The sequence below is a fragment of the Eretmochelys imbricata genome, chromosome 11 (genome assembly GCF_965152235.1).
Source record: "Eretmochelys imbricata isolate rEreImb1 chromosome 11, rEreImb1.hap1, whole genome shotgun sequence".
NCBI classification, from domain to species: Eukaryota; Metazoa; Chordata; order Testudines; family Cheloniidae; genus Eretmochelys; species Eretmochelys imbricata.
Window position 1 is genome coordinate 83,164,220 of NC_135582.1, and position 21,538 is coordinate 83,185,757.

Genomic DNA, 21,538 nt, shown 5'->3' on the forward strand with positions numbered 1-21,538 from the left:
AGTTAATAGAGAGGAAGCTGATAAAGCTCCAAGTTGGACCAGCTGATCTCCACCCCGATTCTCTACAGTTCTGACCAAGAGAGCTTACTGGAAAACATGATGTGCTATCTTTGTTCATTTTAATGAAATACATAAAACAAATAAAATGAAGAACCTAAACTACTACCAGCACCATCAGCTCGCTCTGGGGTACACAGTACAGGTCAGACCAGGAAATCAGTCAGTCAGCAAGGATCCTGCTTTGGAATCAAATTATCTGTTCAGCCAAATCATCAGAATAATACAGCAGAAAAACAACCCTTCAAAATCCTGAAACAGGAACAAAGGAGCCCTCTGCCCATTCATCTCAGCTACTGAACTTCACTCAGGCACTGTGATCTACGCTGAGCCGCTCAAATATTTCAATTGCTTGTTCACATTTAAGCCATGACCTCAGAGTTTCCCTCTTCGACTTCACCAGTATGTGGCTAACCTTCTCCTGATGGCTTCCAAAGATAAAAAACTTAATAGAGACAGACCTTAATACATAGAATTTTGATGATATCAGACAGCTTAGTTTCTTCAAACACTTTAACAGAATGAGGAGCACATACTCAATCATTTTGATGGGCAGTATTTTAGAGTTATTTAGGTTTGGGAATTTGTTTCTAGCTCCTTCCCTGTGTGGATGTGACAGATTTCATACACACAGGTACATGCAGAGCCCCACTGTACCACTGCAGTGGAACAGAAAGGCTGGGATGACACCCAGTTTGTAAAAATCAAACACCAAAAATGAGAAAAAGTAACAATAAGACATTGAAATTGACAAGTGATGGAAACTCTGCAGCTTTTTGGACTCCCATGGAGTAGGAGCTAAAGCTGCAGTCTCGGTGACGGGGTCACAGGCTCAGTACTCCACATTCATAAGCTTTCTCAGGTACGAGGAGAGAGGTCAAGGCTGGCACAGCCTGTTGCTAATATTATGACTTCCTTCCCCAGAGGAGATCAGTCTCGGTGTCCTGGAATGTCCATCTTTATGTGACAGGTTGCTGGTGCAAAAGGGCTTCTGCCTTCACCTTGGTCTTTATGGTTGAGGATTCCAGCTCACCCCACATTACGGTCACTCCCCTGAAGTCTCCGGGCATATGAGGAGCGAAGGACGCCTCGTTTACAGACACCGTCGCCTGATCCATTTCAAGCGAGGCAGACTTTGGGTTATCGTCAGTTTGGAAAAGTCCCATTAAAGCCACCAGTATTCTTAAAATATCGGTTGTTGCGAACCACAAGCATTGTGGAGGTTTGAACCCCAAAGATCTCCAAAATGAAAGACCGTTTAGAAGTTACATGAGCCTGGCCTGGGGGTTAAAAGGCCTAACTGTGACGGTGGGCTTCCTTAAAAAAGAAAAAGGGGTCTCAGCTGCCATAAATATAATGGGTAGCCAAAATAAACAAAAAACCTGAACAAACTACCTACTGCCTCCCTCATGCATCCATTGCCATTCATAAAAAGAACCGTGGCCACCTCCTGACAGATGTTCTACATCTTCACTTTGCAGAGATGAGAGGAACTCAGTGACCCACACTGTCTCATTGGGTAAAAGGTTACACAACTTGTCTCCTTATTAATTTTACTTTAGAGCTTGTCAGAAAAAATTCCATTTGAAATAGAAATAACTGTCTTCTAGATGGGGTCTGTGTTCTCCTATACGCTATTTCTCTCAGACATTCCCCCACCTCAGCCTTGGAGTGATGTTTTATGTCAGAACTCCCTAGTCAAAGGGGATATATGACATCAAATAAACTTGTCAGGATTAGCCATCACTTCGTACAGTACTAACAAAAAGCAAACCAATGGGCGTTGCAGGGTTCCAATATAATTCAGGTAATCACTAAGTTAGGCTTTAAGCAATAATGAACTTCATGTTTAACTTCATATTCACTGGGAATGAGAACATAGTCAAAGATTATAAAATCTGATCATACCGGTTTGTTTCATTTTAAGCCGCATTTCAAGCAAGCGAGCACTGTGTAAATGTGGGCTACACCAGCATAGGAGCTTTCCACATCTGTGAGTTCATTTATCTCTGATTCTTCTGACAGAAGTGTTGGTGGAAGGGGGCTCATGCTATGCAGGAAGGTTTGCATCATGAGAAAAAGGACCTCGGCCCTATATTCACTCCTTCCGATCGTTCATAGTAGCAGGAAGTGGAGGCGAAGTGGGTACAACTACAACAAACACAAGAGCTAAACTAAGTGACAAGAGCACAGAATCAGAATTTGTACTTCCAGCCGTCTGAAATTGGAGCCTGACACATTGAGTCCCTCCTCCATTACCATTGTTCTAACAGCATGGAAGTCCTTGGTGCTCCATCAGGCTAGGGAAGGGAAGTCCCCGCTAAAGGCATCAACTATTTTTCACTTTGCATCATGGAACTCTGGATCCCAATAGTGAAGGACCTTTTAATGTAGCCCTGGCATCTGCTGGGACTGTAATCAGTGACACTGAACTAGGGAGTGGTGTTAGAAACAAACAATTTTACCTGGACCGTAGTTCACCACAGCATCCTTCTCTAGGGCAACAATCAACTACTGGGTGTCTGCTATATCAGCCTGAGTTCTTCCAAATCCTTGGCCTTGGTCAAGATACATTTCCATTTCTCTGGAACAGAGTCCTTTACCAAACCCAACATCTGAGCTGAGTTAGTGAGGAATGGCTTCTACAAACATGCCCAGTTTGTTTCTTTAATCTGGTGGCACAGGGTGTAAGTTAGAGACTAGAAACTCTCCTGCCTCAGAATCCCCAAAAGCCACCAAAGGAGGGGAAACTTGGGAAACTTATTAAAAATAGATATTCTGCAGTTATCTCACTTTCAACACTGAGTTCATTTCAGTCCACATTTGAGCATCTATCACAGGCAAGTTCACAAATGTACTTCTCTTTTCTCCACATCAACACAGGCAGGGACAGCGTTTCCCAAATAGGCCACACCACCCAGTTAGTTCAGTTATTTGTGCAATCGGAGGTTTGCTGTTGTTCACCATTTCAGAGTGGATGGAGGCCTAAACCCACTCCTGTTTCCTTGGTAGCATGCCCAATGGCTTGGAGCAGCCTCTCCAGGTGCATGAACTGCACTAAAGTTTCTGTAATGTCATTATGCAGCAGTGGGGGGAAAGACAAAAATAAAGGAAGGACTCTTTTAGCAAACAGTCATTTCTCCCAAAGTCCTCGATAAATCCAAGCTACGTCCTGGAGAACAAAACTGATATTCGATTATGTGACCAAATGGTCTTCAGGAGAGAGAGAAAAAGCTTCAACACAGAGCGGTGTAAGTCAGTTTCTCTTTCATGAAAAATGAAATTCCAGATCAGCTTACATCTGATAACTCGGAAATCAGGAGAGCAGATTCCCCCATTGCTTTCTCCTCTGATCCATTCAAACCTGCTTCATCAACAGCACTTCCTTATTATGGAGTTGTTATTGGGAGGGGCGGGGGGAATCATCATCGTAATAGGGAAAAACTGCCGACCTTCTCATCGGCAAAGAATCTCATATCAGCAGGAAAAAGTCCAGAAGTGGCTTTGTCAATAGACAGCAACTGGGATTTAAACTCGGAATGATGTCACTGTGTTTGGGATCCATTGGAATTCCCCGTCCAGGTCTGGGACACTTTCATTTCCAGCTCTAATGAGTCAGATTTAGGATCAAATTGATACTAATTGCAGAGACTCTTTGGGAGCTGGAGGGGTAGAATATAGGTGGAGAAACTCCACTGTGCCTCACAGGTGCCAGCACTGAGTGGGCACGGTGATGGTGATGGGGAAGGAGGGAATCCCTCTGGCTCACCCCCTTTCCTTACAGCGTTGCAGAGGCTGAAATGATACATTCGTCCTACTCCTGCTTCTCCTCTTTGCTATATTGAAATCTATTGTCAATAAGGAAACGGATAAAAGTAAAAATACCTGCTGCCCAGCACAGCTGGGAAGGAGACATTTTGTCAGCGAAGGGGGAACTTGGTGACTAACTCTGCTAGTGGGGTGACAGCATAAACGTGATGCTCAGGGATTGTCCAGACCAGGAAAATTGGTGTCCATTAGGACAGGCCAAAGGGGAAGATGCTAGCTAACCCCAACCCCTGTGCCTGGGCTATGTCAGCACTGCAAATGTAGCGGTGTGTTTACATCAGGATAGCTCCTCAAGCACACCGACTCCAAGGAAATCCTACAGTAAGAGAGAAAACCCTAGTCCATTTTCACTCAGTGAGGCTACTTGTGGTCCCCCACCTGGGGCTGATGGAAACTCCTTGCTGGAAGGACACACACTCCAATGACTCACAGGAGAAAGGAGTTGGCAGAAAGGACCACAGGATTCACCCTAGAGAAGGGCGACCTGTAAAAGGCACAAGTGGGCAACACATGAGGGATCTGAGAGAACAGAGTGACACAAATAGTGCAAACAAACCAAAAGGTCACTATGTGGGAATTAGCAAATGTGTTCTGGTTTTTTTAAAATCTTTTCTCTGCCCTACACAGAGTTTCTATGCTGTGTCTCTCTCCTGTGAATACTCTGATGTCTTTTAAGGGGTGAGCTCCGGGTGAAACTTTTCCCACACTCACAGCATCTATAAGGTCTCTCTCCCGTGTGAATTCTCTGATGTACAATGAGGTCTGAGCTCACACTGAAGCCTTTCCCGCAATCACAGCACTGATAGGGTCTCTCTCCTGTATGCCTTGCTTGATGTGTAATTAGGGTTGATTTCTGACTGAACTGTTTCCCACACTCACAGCACTCATAGGGGCGCTCTCCTGTGTGGATCCTCTGATGTGTATTAAGGGATGAACTCTGTGTGAAAGTTTTTCCACACTCAGAGCATTGATGAAGTATCCTTCCCATGTGGATATTCTGATGTTCAATAAGGTCTGACTTTACAGAGAAGCTTTCCCCACACTCACAGCATTCGTAGGGTCTCTCCCTTGTGTGGATCCTCTGGTGTTTATTAAGGGCTGAACTCTGAGTGAAGCTTTTCCCACACTCACTGCATTCGTAGGGTTTCTCTCCTGTGTGCAACCTGTGATGTCGAATAAGGTGACAGCTCTGACTGAAGCTTTTCCCACACTCACAGCATTTGTAGGTTCTCTCCCCTGTGTGGATCCTCTGATGTTTATTGAGGGCTGAGCTCTGAATGAAGCTTTTCCCACATTCACAGCATTTGTAGGGTTTCTCTCCTGTGTGGATCTTCTGATGTGTAATAAGACCTGAGCTCCGAGTGAACTTTTTCCCACACTCACTACATTTATAGGGTCGCTCTCCTGTGTGGATCCTCTGATGATTAATAAGATCTGATCTGTCAGTGAAGCTTTTCCCACACTCACAGCATTCATAAGGTTTCTCTCCTGTGTGGATTCTCTGATGTTTAACAAGACCTGAGCTCTGAGTGAACTTTTTCCCACACTCACTGCATTTAAAGGGTCGTTCTCCTGTGTGGATCCTCTGATGATTAATAAGGGTGGAGCTCAGAGTGAAGGTTTTCCCGCACTCACTGCATTCATGGGGTCTCTCTCCTGTGTGGATCCTGTGATGTCGAATAAGGTGAATGCTCTGACTGAAGGTTTTCCCACACATACTGCATCCATAGGGCCTCTCTCCAGTGTGGATTCTCTTATGTTTTATAAGGCCTGAATGGCTAGTGAAATGTTTTCCACATTCACTGCATGTGTTTTTTCTCTCTCCTGTAGGTATTCGCTGCTGGGCTGCGGTTTCCATGAGGTCCTGGTGAGTTCCCTGACAATTAATGAATTTACCCACTTTCTCCACTGGCTTGTTTCTCTGCTCCCTCTCTGGCCTGTGCTGACTCTCACAGGCTTTCCCCTGCACAAGATGCCTGGGCACATTCCCTCTGGAGCCTTGCAATAATCCCCCATGTGGTTCCACTTCCTCAGAATCTTCCTGCTGAGGATTCTGCTTCTTCTCCTCACTCACCATCCCAGAACCTATTGGGACAGAGAGAGAAACCTCAGAAACTGGATGGAAAAGGGGGAAACAAACCAAAATTAGAGCTGGAGAGACAGAAAAGCAACCTAGTAGCTGGATTCTTGTAAATTTACTCCCATAGGGGATAGAGGAAGGGAACAATTCTGCTTTCACATCCCCTCAGGGAGGGAGCTGCTGCCAGGTGTCAGTCAGGATGCGTAAGAAGTCATGAGCGACAGCTGCCCTGAGGATACAAGACCTCCTGGGGATACTCCTGAACCCCGAGAGCTCACAAGGCTTTTAGGGCGTCCCAGCTGTTTCCTTTCAGGCACTGAGAGCTTCGAGTTGGTTTAATGATCCCTCACCTGCGCAGGCACCTCTCAGGATCTTTCCTTCCTCACAGCCCTGGAGATCTGGGACCCACGGCTCCTCCCCTCGTTCCAGCTGGGAGATCACATCAGGTTTGGAAACTGGAAACCCTGCTCAGGGGAAAGAAAACAAGGGAGATCAGAGGAATTCACGGACGTTTGCTGCAAAGAAGTTTCTATTACTTTAACCCCAGCCCATTTTACAGCAGTGAAATCCTGGGGGCAGCTCCCTAGGTGCAGGAGACTCTGCTTATGAGGGATTTAACTATCCCCGTCTCTGCTGGGAACACACACAGCCAGACACTGCTCAGCAAAGAGGCTCCTAAAACACATAGGCAGTAACTCCATGTTCCAGGAAGTTAAGGCTCCAGCCAGAAGGGAAGTTACCTTGGACCTGCTTCTTCATGACAGAGGGAAACCCAGAGAGAATGGGAGAGTTGTAGGACAGCCGGGACCATTGAGCAGGGGCTGGTGGGGTTCAGCGCAGTAAGGAATAGGAGGGACTGCCGGGGGTGGGAGGGGCATCATTGAATGTCGCATCTCAGAGCTTGTCTACACTTGAGACATTGAAACTGTACCGCTGTAGGGCGTTAGGGTAGACACTGGGCTTTCCTGTCAGGGTAGGCCATCCACCTCCCCCAGAGGCAAGAGCTAGGTCAATAGAAATATTATTTTTTGTTTAAAGACCAACTATTCTAACTACCCTAAATTCCACAGGTTTCTTCGGAATGTCTTGAAATTTGCTGGACAAATTTTTCATGGGCACTCAGGGAAGAGTTTGTGGTCCAATTATGGGGTGATTTGTTAAAGAGGTTCCTAAGATACAGTCCCCACACCTAAGGTAGCATTTTACAAAATCATCTTGCTCTGGTAACATTTGCTTGCACACAGCTGGAGCTGAAACTACGGTTCTGATTTCCCCCGACTGATCTCAATCACTTGGCGTTGATCTCAGTTAGTAGGTGGCCCCCATTGTTTCTTTGAGATGGCTCAAGGGTTGGATGTTGTTTTGGATAGGGTCTGGTCATTGAACCTGAGCTACACCCATGAATGTGAGACTGAGCCCCACATCTGCTACCTTTCAGACAACGCATGTTGTCCATTTTTCTTGCATTCAGCAGAAGTTCGGCCTTGAAAGTTTTGCCCTCTGATTACAAAATATTTGGGTTCAATCATATTTTAAAGTGCTCTAAAATCCACACACACAGTCTTCCCAGTCTACACTTAAAAGTTTTGCCAGCATAGCTCTGTCAGATGGGGATGTGAAAAATCACACTGCTAACTATCATAGCTGTGTCAGGAAAAGCTCTAAGGTAGATAGAGTTATACTGGCAAAAAATCCACTAAAAAATCAAGGTAATTAAATACCCATGAACTACATTCATGCTGTTAACATTGCCCAGTGCTGTTTCATGTCCTCCCAGCATGTGGATGGTAGGTAAAAACAAACCTTTGAAAACTAGGAAATGATACATTTAAATACATGCCACACCTGCAACACAACCTTAACTCTCCCCTTCCTTAACCCTTGAGCTGGCACTAACAATGGGAAATAGTTCAGTAAGGCTGGTGTAAAGGTTTACAAACTACAAACTTCTCCATTTCAGGAAGTCTCCACGTCAAGACTGACTGCCTTTCTGGAAGATGATTTATTCAAACACAAGGTGTTCAGCTGAATACAGCAACAGCTGGATGAAATTCTATAGCCTGTCTTATACAGGACTCCCCATTTGATGGATGAATAGTACTTTCTGGCCATAAAATCTATGACTCTACAATAGACATGAGAGAGGACTAAGAGAACTTGTCATTGTTTCTGTTGTGTTCCACAGATGGGAAACCAGATTTATCTGCATGCCCCCCAGCCGTGTGCACTGTGTCAGTGGTAACCGACTGGTGCGAGGATCAGCTGGAGCAGCTCAGCAGAGCTGTGACTGTGGCAGGAAGAGAAGTGCACAGATCAGCCTTTGCGCATGCAGAGGGGCCCCCTCAACCTGTCCCAGGGCAGCAGGATTAACTGTTTCCAACCAATCAGTTTGGTGGGCATGGAAGGGGCAGGGGAGCTAGCCTCCCCACGCCAGCTGTTCACCCACTGACCACGGAGCCCGCAGATGAGATCTGCTGCAGCAGTATGTGGCTGTAATTCCTCGCCCGGCTCCCCCAGCACGGAAAGGTGATCCCTTTCCAGGGCAGAGGGAGCTGGGCACCATTTAGGGCGGGCAGAGAGCGCTTCTGCTCCTCCCTGAGTTTCCTAGCACAGCCAGAAAATGAACTGCTGCTCCCTGTCCCCGCTGGCACCGGAGGATCCGGAAGCCCTTAGCTGCGAGAGGAGCTAGAAGTTGCTTTGCTGGTAGGGCTGTCCCCCAGAGCAGCAGCTGGGAGATGTAAATTCCCCCTTGTGCAGGCTGCTGCAGCTCCGTGGCTGGGAGCGGGAGGGGAGAGCTGTACCGTTCTGTCCACTCCCACCCCTTTGCACACAGAGGGTCTCTAATGAGGTTCTCAAATGCCCCCTCCAGCTGAGAGCCTGTGCCACTTAGAAACCCCCCTGCCAGCCCCCGCAGCCAGCAACAACACAAGCAGCCCGGGGTCCAGAGGGGCAGTCAAAGCACTGTCTGGAGAAAGAGCTCCTTGTCACCCAGCTGATAGGATGAGTCAGGAGGGAGCAGGTTCCAGCAAGCCTTGGCCGAGAGAAGGGATCTGATGATGCTGATCTCCTTAAGGCTCTCCCACAAAGCTGGTCAGTTTTATTGTCAGTTTAAGAGTCTATTTCAGTTCTATTTAGTCTATAATAGAATAAATCAGTCCTATTTTGGTGAAATAGACATTTCAGTTGTTCCCGATGGAAATCAGAGGAAGTTATTGTACAGAGCTCTGCTTCTCAATCCCAAAATAACAATGTTTGCTTTCTTCAATTGGTCTATAGATCCTGGGGATATTTTTTTTAAAACAATTCCTGGAGTGCTCTTAGTTCTACCTGTTTTTACAGCCCTAGAACAGGTCCCTTTACTAGCTTCCATAATATTTGAGTATGCCCTTGAAATGACATTGTTTAGAGGAAAAATTTTCTTAACATTTAAGGTGTAGAGCGTCATATTGTATTTTCATTAAGGCATAGTTAAGACTCATCCAGTTGGGTCACTGTAGATACATACTCAGGATTTCTATATCACATTATAAAAGTGAACAGTCTCCAGAGGCTAAAACAGGCTTTTCGATCGGTCATTTGTAAGTGTGAGTTCAATTTTTTAAATTTGTTTTTATGTTTTGAATCTTTACTATACCTTGAACTGAAGTGTGTTTTCACTTGTGCTGGAGAAATATCAAATGCATTGTATAAATGAATTGCAATGTTTAAGAGCTGATTTCTAATTCCTGAGTATTTTATAGGAAAAGAAGGCACTGTCACTGGAGAAAGGTGAAAACATTTGTATGTTCTGGAAATACACCTTCAGGTGTCTTAGAGCTGATGGGATACAAACAAAAGGAAGTATTTCTATACACAACATACAGTCAGCTTGCGGAACTCCTTGCCAGGGGTGCTGTAAATGCCAAAACCTTGATACCTCCATTGCCTGTATCACCACACAGGCATGAATGGATTTAGCCTAGGAAGCTGGGTCAGCATAAGCCCCATTGGGCAGGTGGGATCTAGGGCACCCAGAGGTGAAGTGACTTTCTCAAAGCTAAGCAGGAAGTCTGTGGCAAAGCAGAGAATCAAAACCGGAACATCTGAGCCCTAGGCCTGAGCCTTAACCACTAGGCCACCCTTCCTACCCTGAGGAGGGAGAACCTCCTGGGCCACTTTGAGTATGTGGGTGTGGGTGGTTGCTAGACAGAGCCACCAGGATGGGAGGAGCAGAGAGAAATGGAGTTGGGGTGGGGGCTCAGTGGTGGGGCTTTAGGGGCGGGGGTGGGGCCAGGTTGGGGCACCAACTAGTAAAACCAAAAGTCAGGTAATGCTGAAACAGTGCAGAGTAGAGATTGCATTGTGGGGATGACGTGAACCTTAACTCAGGTTTCCCCATCTAAGAACCGAGGGGACAGGAACCCTTACCCAGAAAGGTCACATCCTCATAGTTCTCCTGCATGACATCTCCATAGAGGGCTCTCTGAGCAGGGTCCAACAGAGCCCACTCTGCCCTGGTGAAATACACAGCCACCTCCTCGAAGGTCACCGGCCCCTGAAAGAGCAAGAATCCAACACTCAGGACCTGCTGCCCAGTCACACCCCACTATTCACGGGGGAGAGAAGCCAATCAAACGGAAACTCTGAGTAGCTCGCAGTCACCACAGTCCCACCCCCACCCCACTCAGAGCATCCAGGAAACACTAGGGTGAGGGGATGAAGAGAGAGCCCCTTGTCTCTCCCAGCAGACCCATCACACACCTACTAGCCAGAGACTGATACAGGAGGTGGAGCCCTAGCAGGGTCCAGGGAGAGCTCCTTGGTAGGAAGCCCAACACCCTCCTCATTGTGAGGAGCTGGATATGAGGGGCCAAGTCACCACCCTAAGCCTCACTGCTGGGTGCCACCTTCATATCTCACAGCAGCTGCTGGTTAGTCTGGTCCGTTTTCCTAGCCCCAACTAGGCGGGTTGTGTCCTCTTCTATAAATTAGGACATTTCCACCTCCGGACCTCATGGCTCTGGTACTAGAATCTAGGCCACATATTAAACAAGTCCCAGCAGGTTTACCACACCCTGGCCTCCTCCCTTTCTCCACCCCGTGAATTTCCTGACCACTCCAACCTCCAAAGCAGACGACCCAAACTTTCCCACTGCCCGCGTATTTGCTTCCTCTCTCCCCCCTGCAGGAACCCCCCAGCCATCCCCCAGTAATCCCTACCTGAACTGGATCGGCTGCAGCCATTTCTCTGCCCTGTGCCGTGGGAGGACAGGATGAGCTGGAGCGAAACGAGGAGTCGTTCTGCAGCCTGGCCGGGCGAGAAGGGAAATGGGGGAGGTTTCAGAACAGGCTTCAGTTAATCTCACACCACAGTTCCCCCAGGTTCTTTCCCAGCAGACAGACACCCTCGATTCTGCCAGGCTGGGAAAACGTTTGATCTCTTTATTCCAGCGTAGACCTGGCCCCCCCTGCCAGGCTAAGCCCACAGAGAGATTTTCAAGCCTCCCAGTAACAAAGTCTCTGAACAACATGCTAGGGGAGAGCAGAACCAAGGGGGCTGGGCGGGCTCCATGGGGACTCGCTCGCTCCTTCCTTCCTTCCCCTCCCGTGCCCCCTTGCTAGCAGGGAACGGTCACCCCATCCCCGAGGCAGCTGTCTCAGGGCTCCCCCGAACAGCCCCCAGGAACCCCGATCCCTCTTGGGGAATGGCCCAGGGCAACAATTTCCCACCTAAACCAGGACAAATCGCTGCTGATCAAATGGGTGGGAAACGCGGGGAAACCCCCGTGGGACCCCCCCCAAATCAGAGGCTTTAAATGGCCATGTGAGACTTCTGGGGAAAAACAGGGCAAAAAGGAGAGGCCAGCGAGCCCGTGTCGGGAAAGGCGGGGGCTCCCCGGACGCCACCTCCCGACGGGGCAGCGAGCGAGGGACGGGGGGGGGGGGGGGCCACAAACAGGGACGGGATGAAATTAACCCCCCCCCGTATATCTCCCGGCTGCACAGACAGTCCAACCCCCCCGGCCCCCACGGACCTCCGCCCGCTCTCTGGGTCCGTTCTCCCCAGCTCCCGCCCCACTCGCTGTCCCCGCGGGCTGGAGCGGCCCCCGCCGGGCTCCCCCCGCCTCGCCCGGCCGGCCCCGGACGCACCGGGCTGCCCCGCTTCCGCCCCCTCGCCGCGCCGCGCCGCGCCGCGCCCCCGGCGGCCCAGGAGCCGAGAACCGCGGGGCGCTGGGAGCTGTAGTTCCCTGGCCCGCAGCCCCCCGCCGGGAGAGCCGGCCGCGGGGCCGGGCGGGAACTACATTTCCCAGCATTCCCTGGGCCGCTCAGGAACTACATTTCCCAGCATTCCCTGGGCCGCTCTGCACGGGGGGCGAGGCCGCAGCTGGCCGCGCAGGGGGAGCGGGCCGGTGCGGGCGCTGTGAATGGGGAGCGGGCCTGCCCAAGGCTTTGGCCCCGCTGTCGCCTTCCGAGGCGTCCCCAGGCTGGCTTAGGGGCGCCGGGGTGACCTCGCCTGGCAGCCCCCAAGGAAGGAACTGGGTGGACTGAGTGAGCAGTGCCCCTCTCTGTCTGACGCCTAGCAAGGGGGGTCCTGGGGACCCCACCAGGAGAAGTTAAAATGAAAAGTAAGGGAGGGGAGGCTAGAGGACCTGGGCACCTTTAGGTGCAGTACCAGGCCCGCAGGAGGATTTCCAGGTCTGAGCTGTGGAAGCAGAAATTGGCTTTTCCTTTCCAGATTTATCCAGTATTCAGAAAGGGGAATCTAGCACCTGCCTTCCCGATTTGAACACCCTCAACATTCAGGGGTGCTCAAGCTCAATTTAGGCTGCTGTTACTTCATTTCTCCCAAATCAAAAATGCTGATCCACTGTAACTTGCTGTAGAAAAACTGGATAAAATTGAGAAACAAATGCTGGGGTCTTCCCAGTGCTAACTCGGACTGGAATTGCTATTTTCAACAGCCATTACCATTTTTTCTTTAGTTTTTTTTGTTTAAAAGGAAGACAGTAATATTGCACTGGGAAATTCCCCACAGAAACGAAGAGCGGAAGAAAAGAATAACAAAGGCACCTCAACTTTTCCTCATTTATCTAGGACAGTCTTATCATATGGATCCAGATATCCTCCAATCACACAAACTGAAAATTGTTCCACTTTACCACAGTTCTGTAACCGTGCGGGAACCAGTCCTGTCTGCGTTCTGTGCACATCCAAAATCCCTCCTGAATTCAGAAGAGCCTTGCTTTTGTGACCACACTACCAGATATTTTCAGCCTTGGTAAGCAAAGCAGGTTTACAGTTCTTAATCGGGCAGGAGGCCTCTCAGAAAAAGTTAGGTGCTGTGGGAGGTGTTGCTTATTCACTGGGTAATGTGAGGCCTTCCTGTTACCATAGTAAACCAGTGCAGCACAGAATGCGCTTTGCTCCCAGAGTCGAGAATGGGGTCCTTTGCTTCTATACACAACCCATTAAAGACCATGAAAAGACTCCCAGTCACTTCAACAGGCTTTGGACAGAACTGGTTATACACAGGGTAACTCCACTGTCTTCACAGGGTCCTGGTCCCACAGCGGCAGGGGGCCATGTGAGCTTGTTGCAGAGCTGCTGCTCAGGGATGGGAACCTCCTGCACCCCAGCCTTCAAAATCATTCACTTTCTGCATGACTACATGCTAGCTGAGGGGTGTATGGGAATTAGTGCCCCTGCTGCAGGTGATGGGCATCTCAGGTACTTAAAGTCATGGCCTAGAGGAGGGAAGCACTTAACTGCAGAGTCTGCGGCTGCCTAGGGCTGGCACTGAGGATTTAGAGTCCCTAGTGCCGCTGTTGCAAGGTTCGAGCATGCTCAGCCTTGTAATTGCCACCCTTCCCTTGCTACCAGCTGCAGCTATCTAAGGTTGGCCTCTGGAAATTGGCCCCATGGCTGTAGCCAGAGATGCTGCAGGTGGCTCTGTGACTACTGCGGGCCATTAAGCTAGAGCAGATAAAGAAACTGGAGTTAACCTCAAGGAACAGAGATCACCCATAGGAAAGGAATGTCAAGGGAAGCCGGAAAGGAGGAAGCAGGTCAGGTTTACAATGGGAGAATAGCCCCAGCTGGTTGAGGAGCATGTCCAAAGTAGAAAGGAAACAAGCATGGGGAGAGGTGGTGGTGATGATCAGGTAGTAGACTAGCATGTAGATGGGAGCAGAGGGAGAAAGGTTGGTGTCTTCAGCTTCCCGAAGGCTAAGTCCTCACTTTGGGGAAATGGTGTTTGCAAGTGGCTTGCTCAAATTGCAGGATGGGTGCTGAGGGAGGGATTTGTCCGAATTGATCAGGTACCTGCTGGCTTTGGAACTTTGAGCTGAGACTAGGATGACACACTGTGACTGGTGACATGGGGTGGGACTGGAGACGTGGCTATAGAAGGTCTGAATGAGGAAGGAGATAAATCTGTGGGGTGTTTCCCCTGATCACTCTGAAAGTTCCGCTCCCTGTGGACACTGGTAAACCCACATGGGTGTACAGCTCAGTGAGAAGAACTGGAGGCTGAGGGAGCTGCGTATGGCAATGCAGCTAGTCATGTAGAGGTGTGGGATCAAAATGAAAAATGTCTCTGAGATTCAGTTCTGGGTACACTAGGGCACTGCCACACTGGCCCACACTTAAAGCCCACGATGACCACATAGGGCCGCCCCCGGGGTTGGTTCCAGCCCCAGGAGGACGTCCCCCTCGGCTGGTCATAGAGGGAGGTTTAGTGATGGTCTGTCCCAGCACAGACCCCACTGGGGGAGCAGCGACTGCTCAGCCTGGCCTCCCAGATCACAACGGAGGCAGCAGCAGCATCTGTCCCAGGAGGCCCAGCGAGCTCTAGGGCTCCAGTATCCCGAGCTCAGAGAGAGGCTGACACCGGCCTCCTCGGCCTGAGCAATGACCAGACCCTCTGCTGGGGGCAGCTAATGACTGAGCCCCCCTCTGCAGCCCCCAGGGACAGTCAGGTCAATGCTGATCTCATTTCCCCTCTGGACTCACACAGGTATTTCATACGTGAACGAGAATGGACCCTCAGCCATAATTTTGTTGAACTGACTGAGCCTGAACTGAACAGAAAAACAAACCAAAGTAAGTATCAGTCGGACTCTGCCTGCTGTTGCTCTCGAGACTCTGGTTGGACACAGAATCCTGCACAGAAATCAAAGCAGGGCCCTCTTCAGTTCTCTCAACCTAAAACATTTAACATCAGGAGTCAGACCCCCAAATCATGTAAATCAAAGACTAAATTGTAAAAAGAAAAAAGTACTTGTGGCACCTTAGAGACTAACCAATTTATTTGAGCATAAGCTTTCGTGAGCTACAGCTCACTTCATCGGATGCATACTGTGGAAACTGCAGAAGACATTATATACACAGAGACCATGAAACAATAACTCCTCCCATCCCACTCTCTGCTGGTAATAGCTTATCTAAAGTGATCGCTCTCCTTACAATGTGTATGATAATCAATTTGGGCCATTTCCAGCACAAATCCAGGTTTTCTCACCCTCCGCCCCCCCCCCCCCACAAACTCACTCTCCTGCTGGTAATAGCCCATCCAAAGTGACCACTCTCTTTACAATGTGTATGATAATCAAGGTGGGCCATTTCCAGCACAAATCCAGGTTTTCTCATCCCCCACCCCCCCTTCCAAAAACCACACACACAAACTCACTCTCCTGCTGGTAATAACTTATCCAAAGTGACCACTCTCCTTACAATGTGTATGAAAATCAAGGTGGGCCATTTTCAGCATAAATCCAAGTTTAACCAGAACGTCTGGGGGGGGTAGGAAAAAACAAGGGGAAATAGGCTACCTTGCATAATAACTTAGCCACTCCCAGTCTCTATTTAAGCCTAAATTAATAGTATCCAATTTGCAAATGAAATCCAATTCAGCAGTTTCTCGCTGGAGTCTGGATTTGAAGTTTTTTTGTTGTAAGATTTCGACCTTCATATCTGTAATTGCGTGACCAGAGAGATTGAAGTGTTCTCCGACTGGTTTATGAATGTTATAATTCTTGACATCTGATTTGTGTCCATTTATTCTTTTACATAGAGACTGTCCAGTTTGACCAATGTACATGGCAGAGGGGCATTGCTGGCACATGATGGCATATATCACATTGGTGGATGTGCAGGTGAACGAGCCTCTGATAGTGTGGCTGATGTGATTAGGCCCTGTGATGGTGTCCCCTGAATAGATATGTGGGCACAGTTGGCAACGGGCTTTGTTGCAAGGATAGGTTCCCGGGTTAGTGGTTCTGTTGTGTGGTATGTGGTTGTTGGTGAGTATTTGCTTCAGGTTGGGGGGCTGTCTGTAGGCAAGGACTGGCCTGTCTCCCAAGATTTGTGAGAGTGTTGGGTCATCCTTCAGGATAGGTTGTAGATCCTTAATAATGCGTTGGAGGGGTTTTAGTTGGGGGCTGAAGGTGACGGCTAGTGGTGTTCTGTTATTTTCTTTGTTAGGCCTGTCCTGTAGTAGGTGACTTCTAGGAACTCTTCTGGCTCTATCAATCTGTTTCTTCACTTCCGCAGGTGGGTATTGTAGTTGTAAGAATGCTTGATAGAGATCTTGTAGGTGTTTGTCTCTGTCTGAGGGGTTGGAGCAAATGCGGTTGTATCGCAGAGCTTTGCTATAGACAATGGATCGTGTGGTGTGTTCAGGGTAAAAGCTGGAGGCATGTAGGTAGGAATAGCAGTCAGTAGGTTTCTGGTATAGGGTGGTGTTTATGTGACCATTGTTTATTAGTACTGTAGTGTCCAGGAAGTGGATCTCTTGTGTGGACTGGACCAGGCTGAGGTTGATGGTGGGATGGAAATTGTTGAAATCATGGTGGAATTCCTCAAGGGCTTCTTTTCCATGGGTCCAGATGATGAAGATGTCATCAATATAGCGCAAGTAGAGTAGGGGCGTTAGGGGATGAGAGCTGAGGAAGCGTTGTTCTAAATCAGCCATAAAAATGTTGGCATACTGTGGGGTCATGCGGGTACCCATAGCAGTGCCGCTGATCTGAAGGTATACATTGTCCCCAAATGTAAAATAGTTATGGGTAAGGACAAAGTCACAAAGTTCAGCCACCAGGTTAGCCATGACATTATCGGGGATAGTGTTCTTGACGGCTCGTAGTCCATCTTTGTGTGGAATGTTGGTGTAGAGGGCTTCTACATCCATAGTGGCCAGGATGGTGTTATCAGGAAGATCACCGATGGATTGTAGTTTCCTCAGGAAGTCAGTGGTGTCTCGAAGATAGCTGGGAGTGCTAGTAGCGTAGGGCCTGAGGAGGGAGTCTACATAGCCAGACAATTCTGCTGTCAGGGTGCCAATGCCTGAGATGATGGGGCGCCCAGGAGTTCCAGGTTTATGGATCTTGGGTAGTAGATAGAATATCCCAGGTCGAGGTTCCAGGGTTGTGTCTGTGCGGATTTGATCTTGTGCTTTTTCAGGAAGTTTCTTGAGCAAATGCTGTAGTTGCTTTTGGTAACTCTCAGTGGGATCAGAGGGTAATGGCTTGTAGAAAGTGGTGTTGGAGAGCTGCCAAGCAGCCTCTTGTTCATATTCCGACCTATTCATGATGACAACAGCACCTCCTTTGTCAGCCTTTTTGATTATGATGTCAGAGTTGTTTCTGAGGCTGTGGATGGCATTGTGTTCTGCACGGCTGAGGTTATGGGGCAAGTGATGCTGCTTTTCCACAATTTCAGCCCGTGCACGTCGGTGGAAGCACTCTATGTAGAAGTCCAGTCTGCTGTTTCGACCTTCAGGAGGAGTCCACCTAGAATCCTTCTTTTTGTAATGTTGGTAGGGAGGCCTCTGTGGATTAGTATGTTCTTCAGAGGTGTGTTGGAAATATTCCTTGAGTCGGAGACGTCGAAAATAGGATTCTAGGTCACCACAAAACTGTATCATGTTCGTGAGGGTGGAGGGGCAGAAGGAGAGGCCCTACAACCTATCCTGAAGGATGACCCAACACTCTCACAAATCTTGGGAGACAGGCCAGTCCTTGCCTACAGACAGCCCCCCAACCTGAAGCAAGTACTCACCAACAACCACATACCACACAACAGAACCACTAACCCAGGAACCTATCCTTGCAACAAAGCCCGTTGCCAACTGTGCCCACATATCTATTCAGGGGACACCATCACAGGGCCTAATCACATCAGCCACACTATCAGAGGCTCGTTCACCTGCACATCCACCAATATGATATATGCCATCATGTGCCAGCAATGCCCCTCTGCCATGTACATTGGTCAAACTGGACAGTCTCTATGTAAAAGAATAAATGGACCCAAATCAGATGTCAAGAATTATAACATTCATAAACCAGTTGGAGAAGACTTCAATCTCTCTGGTCACGCAATTACAGATATGAAGGTCGCTATCTTACAACAAAAAAACTTCAAATCCAGACTCCAGCGAGAAACTGCTGAATTGGATTTCATTTGCAAACTGGATACTATTAATTTAGGCTTAAATAGAGACTGGGAGTGGCTAAGTCATTATGCAAGGTAGCCTATTTCCCCTTGTTTTTTCCTACCCCCCCCCCCCCCCCCAGACGTTCTGGTTAAACTTGGATTTATGCTGGAAATGGTCCACCTTGATTATCATGCACATTGTAGGGAGAGTAGTCACTTTGGATAAGCTGTTACCAGCAGGAGAGTGAGTTTGTGTGTGTGTGGTTTGTTTTTTTCGGGGGGGGGGGTGAGAAAACCTGGATTTGTGCTGGAAATGGCCCACCTTGATTATCATACACATTGTAGGGAGAGTGGTCACTTTGGATGGGCTATTACCAGCAGGAGAGTGAGTTTGTGTGTGTGTGGGGGGGGGGGGCGGAGGGTGAGAAGACCTGGATTTGTGCTGGAAATGGCCCAACTTGATGATCACTTTAGATAAGCTATTACCAGCAGGAGACTGGGGTGGGAGGAGGTATTGTTTCATGGTCTCTGTGTATATAATGTCTTCTGCAGGTTCCACAGTATGCATCCGATGAAGTGAGCTGTAGCTCACGAAAGCTCATGCTCAAATAAATTGGTTAGTCTCTAAGGTGCCACAAGTACTCCTTTTCTTTTTGCGAATACAGACTAACATGGCTGTTACTCTGAAACCAGACTAAATTGTGAGCAATGAGCAGGGTGTGTGTGTGGTGGGGAGCAGGGTGGCTGTGTGGGCGGATATTTGCCTTGTAAATGCTGAGCCCTTAGGCGGAAGTCCCCTGCCAGTGTCCACCCTCCCCCAGTGTTTGTTTCACCATTTCTAGGAGAAAGGATTGGGCTGGGCAGCCCCCTCCCCCTCTCCTACCCCTTGGCCTGAGGGAGCTGCCATTGTATCTCTCCCCATCCCCCTCCCGCCTCCTGCCCTCTGGTCCTGCCCTTCCCAGCCAGTCTGTGCTTGCTCCATGTTCTCTCTCCAGCCTCCCCACAGCCCCTCCCTCACATCCCCCCCCTTTCCTTCCCTTTATCAGACACTCAGAGTTTCCCTCTAGTCCAGCTCTGCTCCCCTGAACCCCAGAATTCTCCCCCTGATACCTGTGTGTTCCCCCAGCCTCCCTCCAGCGGCCCCACCCCCTGCCCCCTGCATTCTTATTCCCCCCTCCCACATCCCCATGGCCCCCTCCCACCCCCTGCATCCCCGCTTCCACATCCCTATTCAACCCCCTCCTGCCCCCTACCACATTCCCATTTGCCCCTCAATGCCCTCTGGCTATCACAGCCCCCTGCTCCCCTTTCGGCTCCCCACATCTCGCTGCCCCCCCTCATCCCCTCCAAACCCTGGGAGCTGTAGCAGCTTCCCTCTGCCTGAGGCAGGAACTCTGGGAGCAGCCCGGGGCCCCTTTGCCCCGCACAGGCTGCACCAGGAGCATCTCCCTGGGGGGGCAGGTCTCCCCTTCTCTCCCCATGGGGCACTGCTGGGGGGCAGGGCTCAGAATCCCAGTCAGGGGGGCCGAGCTGGGATCTCTGCACAGGGAGAGTCTCTTGGGGTGGGGGTGGGGGCAGCGGGAATGTCCCTCCCCCGCCTGCAGCCAGGGCTCGAGGGGCCCCAGCGGCTGCAGCAGAGGCTCGGGGAGCTGGTGAGGCCGCGACCGCAATTCCCTTTTGCTGCCAGGCTGGGCCCCAGGCTTCCTCCGCTCAGTGCCTCCGGGGTCCTCGTGTGCTGGATCACTGGGTCTCTTTTCCCCACAGCATGTCACCGTCTGCGAGCCCTGGGCTGAGCTGCAAGGGCTGGTCCCCTAGTTCGGGCCATGGAGCTGTCAGCGCTCTGCCACCAGCTTCTTCTGGTGTTAGCTGTAGGGTTCAATTACCCTGCCCCTTGGCTGTAGGGAAAACCCTCCAGTTCTCCCTCCTGCCCCCGCAGGGCTCCCTGCTCCTCCCCTGCCAGTGTAACTCTGGCTGCACAAGTTGCTCTGGTACATTGGTGCATCCCTCCTTTGCTGCCCTGTCACAGTTTGCTGCTTCTGCCTTTCCCCGCCCTACAGTCCCAGGCCAGTAAGTTGTGATGGGTGGAGACATTCCCACCACAGTTTGGTACTTCTCACCTTTCCCCACTTTCTGCTCCCGCGGTAACAGACTGTGATGAATGGGGTTCCTCTATCATCGTTTTCCCATCTCGCTCTTTCTCCATCCTGTGGTCCGGGGCTGGTAAATTCTGATGGCTGGGGACATTCCCAACACGATTACCTTTCCCCATTCTCTACCTTTCCCCATCTCCTAGACCGGGGTAGAAAGTTGTGATAGATTGAGGATATTGAAGCCTATAGGGCTAGCTTGCTTACTTGCCTATATATCTTTTCTTATGGGATTCTTATTTTCTTATGGGTTTGACTATTTGTTTTATTATAATAGGTTATAAAATGTGTAGAGATTTATATTAAAGTATTTTTGGCTGCAGTGCAAGGGACCTACAGGCCACGCCCTGTATGTTGTTTTAAGGCAAAGTTAGTGTATGTCAGTTTAGGATCTTTCACCTAGATAGGTGCTGATGAGTAAAAGCATAAGGTCCATATGTGGTTGCAACCTTTAACCCAGATAGGTAAAGGATGTGTTGAAGCAGGGTGGTCTGGGGGGCTACCTAACTGCATACCCTCTTTAAATTTAACAGGCATGCCTCAACTTGGAACTTGGAAAAGAACCGAAATAACCAGGTAGGGCAGAAATAAGAGAATGAGCTAATGTCATTAATATGTGTATATATGTTATCAATATATACAAACGTACCAGCCTACGAAGTAAGGGTACCCCAACATTTCTGTGGGAGAGGAAATGAAGTTTGGACATAGAAAGAGGGCTCAGGTGTTAAAGCTCTGTGACAAGGGTGACCCACCACGCCTAAGAGGCTTCTTAGTTCTCTCTTTATTGCCCTTTGGTTTATTACTCTGTTAGTTCTGAACTGTAAGTGTTAAGTCAGTCAGATAAGTAAAACTCTTAAGTTAGCTTTGTCAGTCTTCAATAGCTCTTAGCTCTCTAGCTTCTCGTAAGCTCTGTCCTTCTCACTCAAGAATTGAGGGACCTGGACCTGAACTCTCGTGGCATGACAGAGGCAAGGCCAGTCCTTGGTCTCTTACCTCCGGGTTATAAACA

The 21,538-nt window shown here is 49.3% G+C and overlaps 1 protein-coding gene and 1 long non-coding RNA gene across 2 annotated transcripts; one reads left to right on the forward strand and one right to left on the reverse strand.

The window, feature by feature from the left end:
• Nucleotides 1-102: 102 nt before the first annotated feature.
• LOC144271988 (uncharacterized) lies at nt 103-12,095 on the reverse strand. Its single transcript, XM_077829725.1, has 5 exons — nt 11,980-12,095; nt 11,165-11,252; nt 10,373-10,499; nt 6,316-6,429; nt 103-5,970 (listed from the first exon to the last, which is right to left on the reverse strand). The coding sequence occupies exons 2-5, from the start codon at nt 11,186-11,188 to the stop codon at nt 4,505-4,507; spliced, it is 1,731 nt and encodes a 576-aa protein (XP_077685851.1). The 5' UTR covers nt 11,189-11,252; nt 11,980-12,095; the 3' UTR covers nt 103-4,504.
• A 448-nt stretch (nt 12,096-12,543) lies between these two features.
• Nucleotides 12,544-21,256, forward strand: LOC144272002 (uncharacterized). The gene is made up of 3 exons (XR_013347478.1): nt 12,544-13,223; nt 14,961-15,046; nt 21,060-21,256. It is a non-coding gene; the product is annotated as an uncharacterized LOC144272002 (long non-coding RNA).
• The last annotated feature ends 282 nt before the right edge of the window (nt 21,257-21,538 follow it).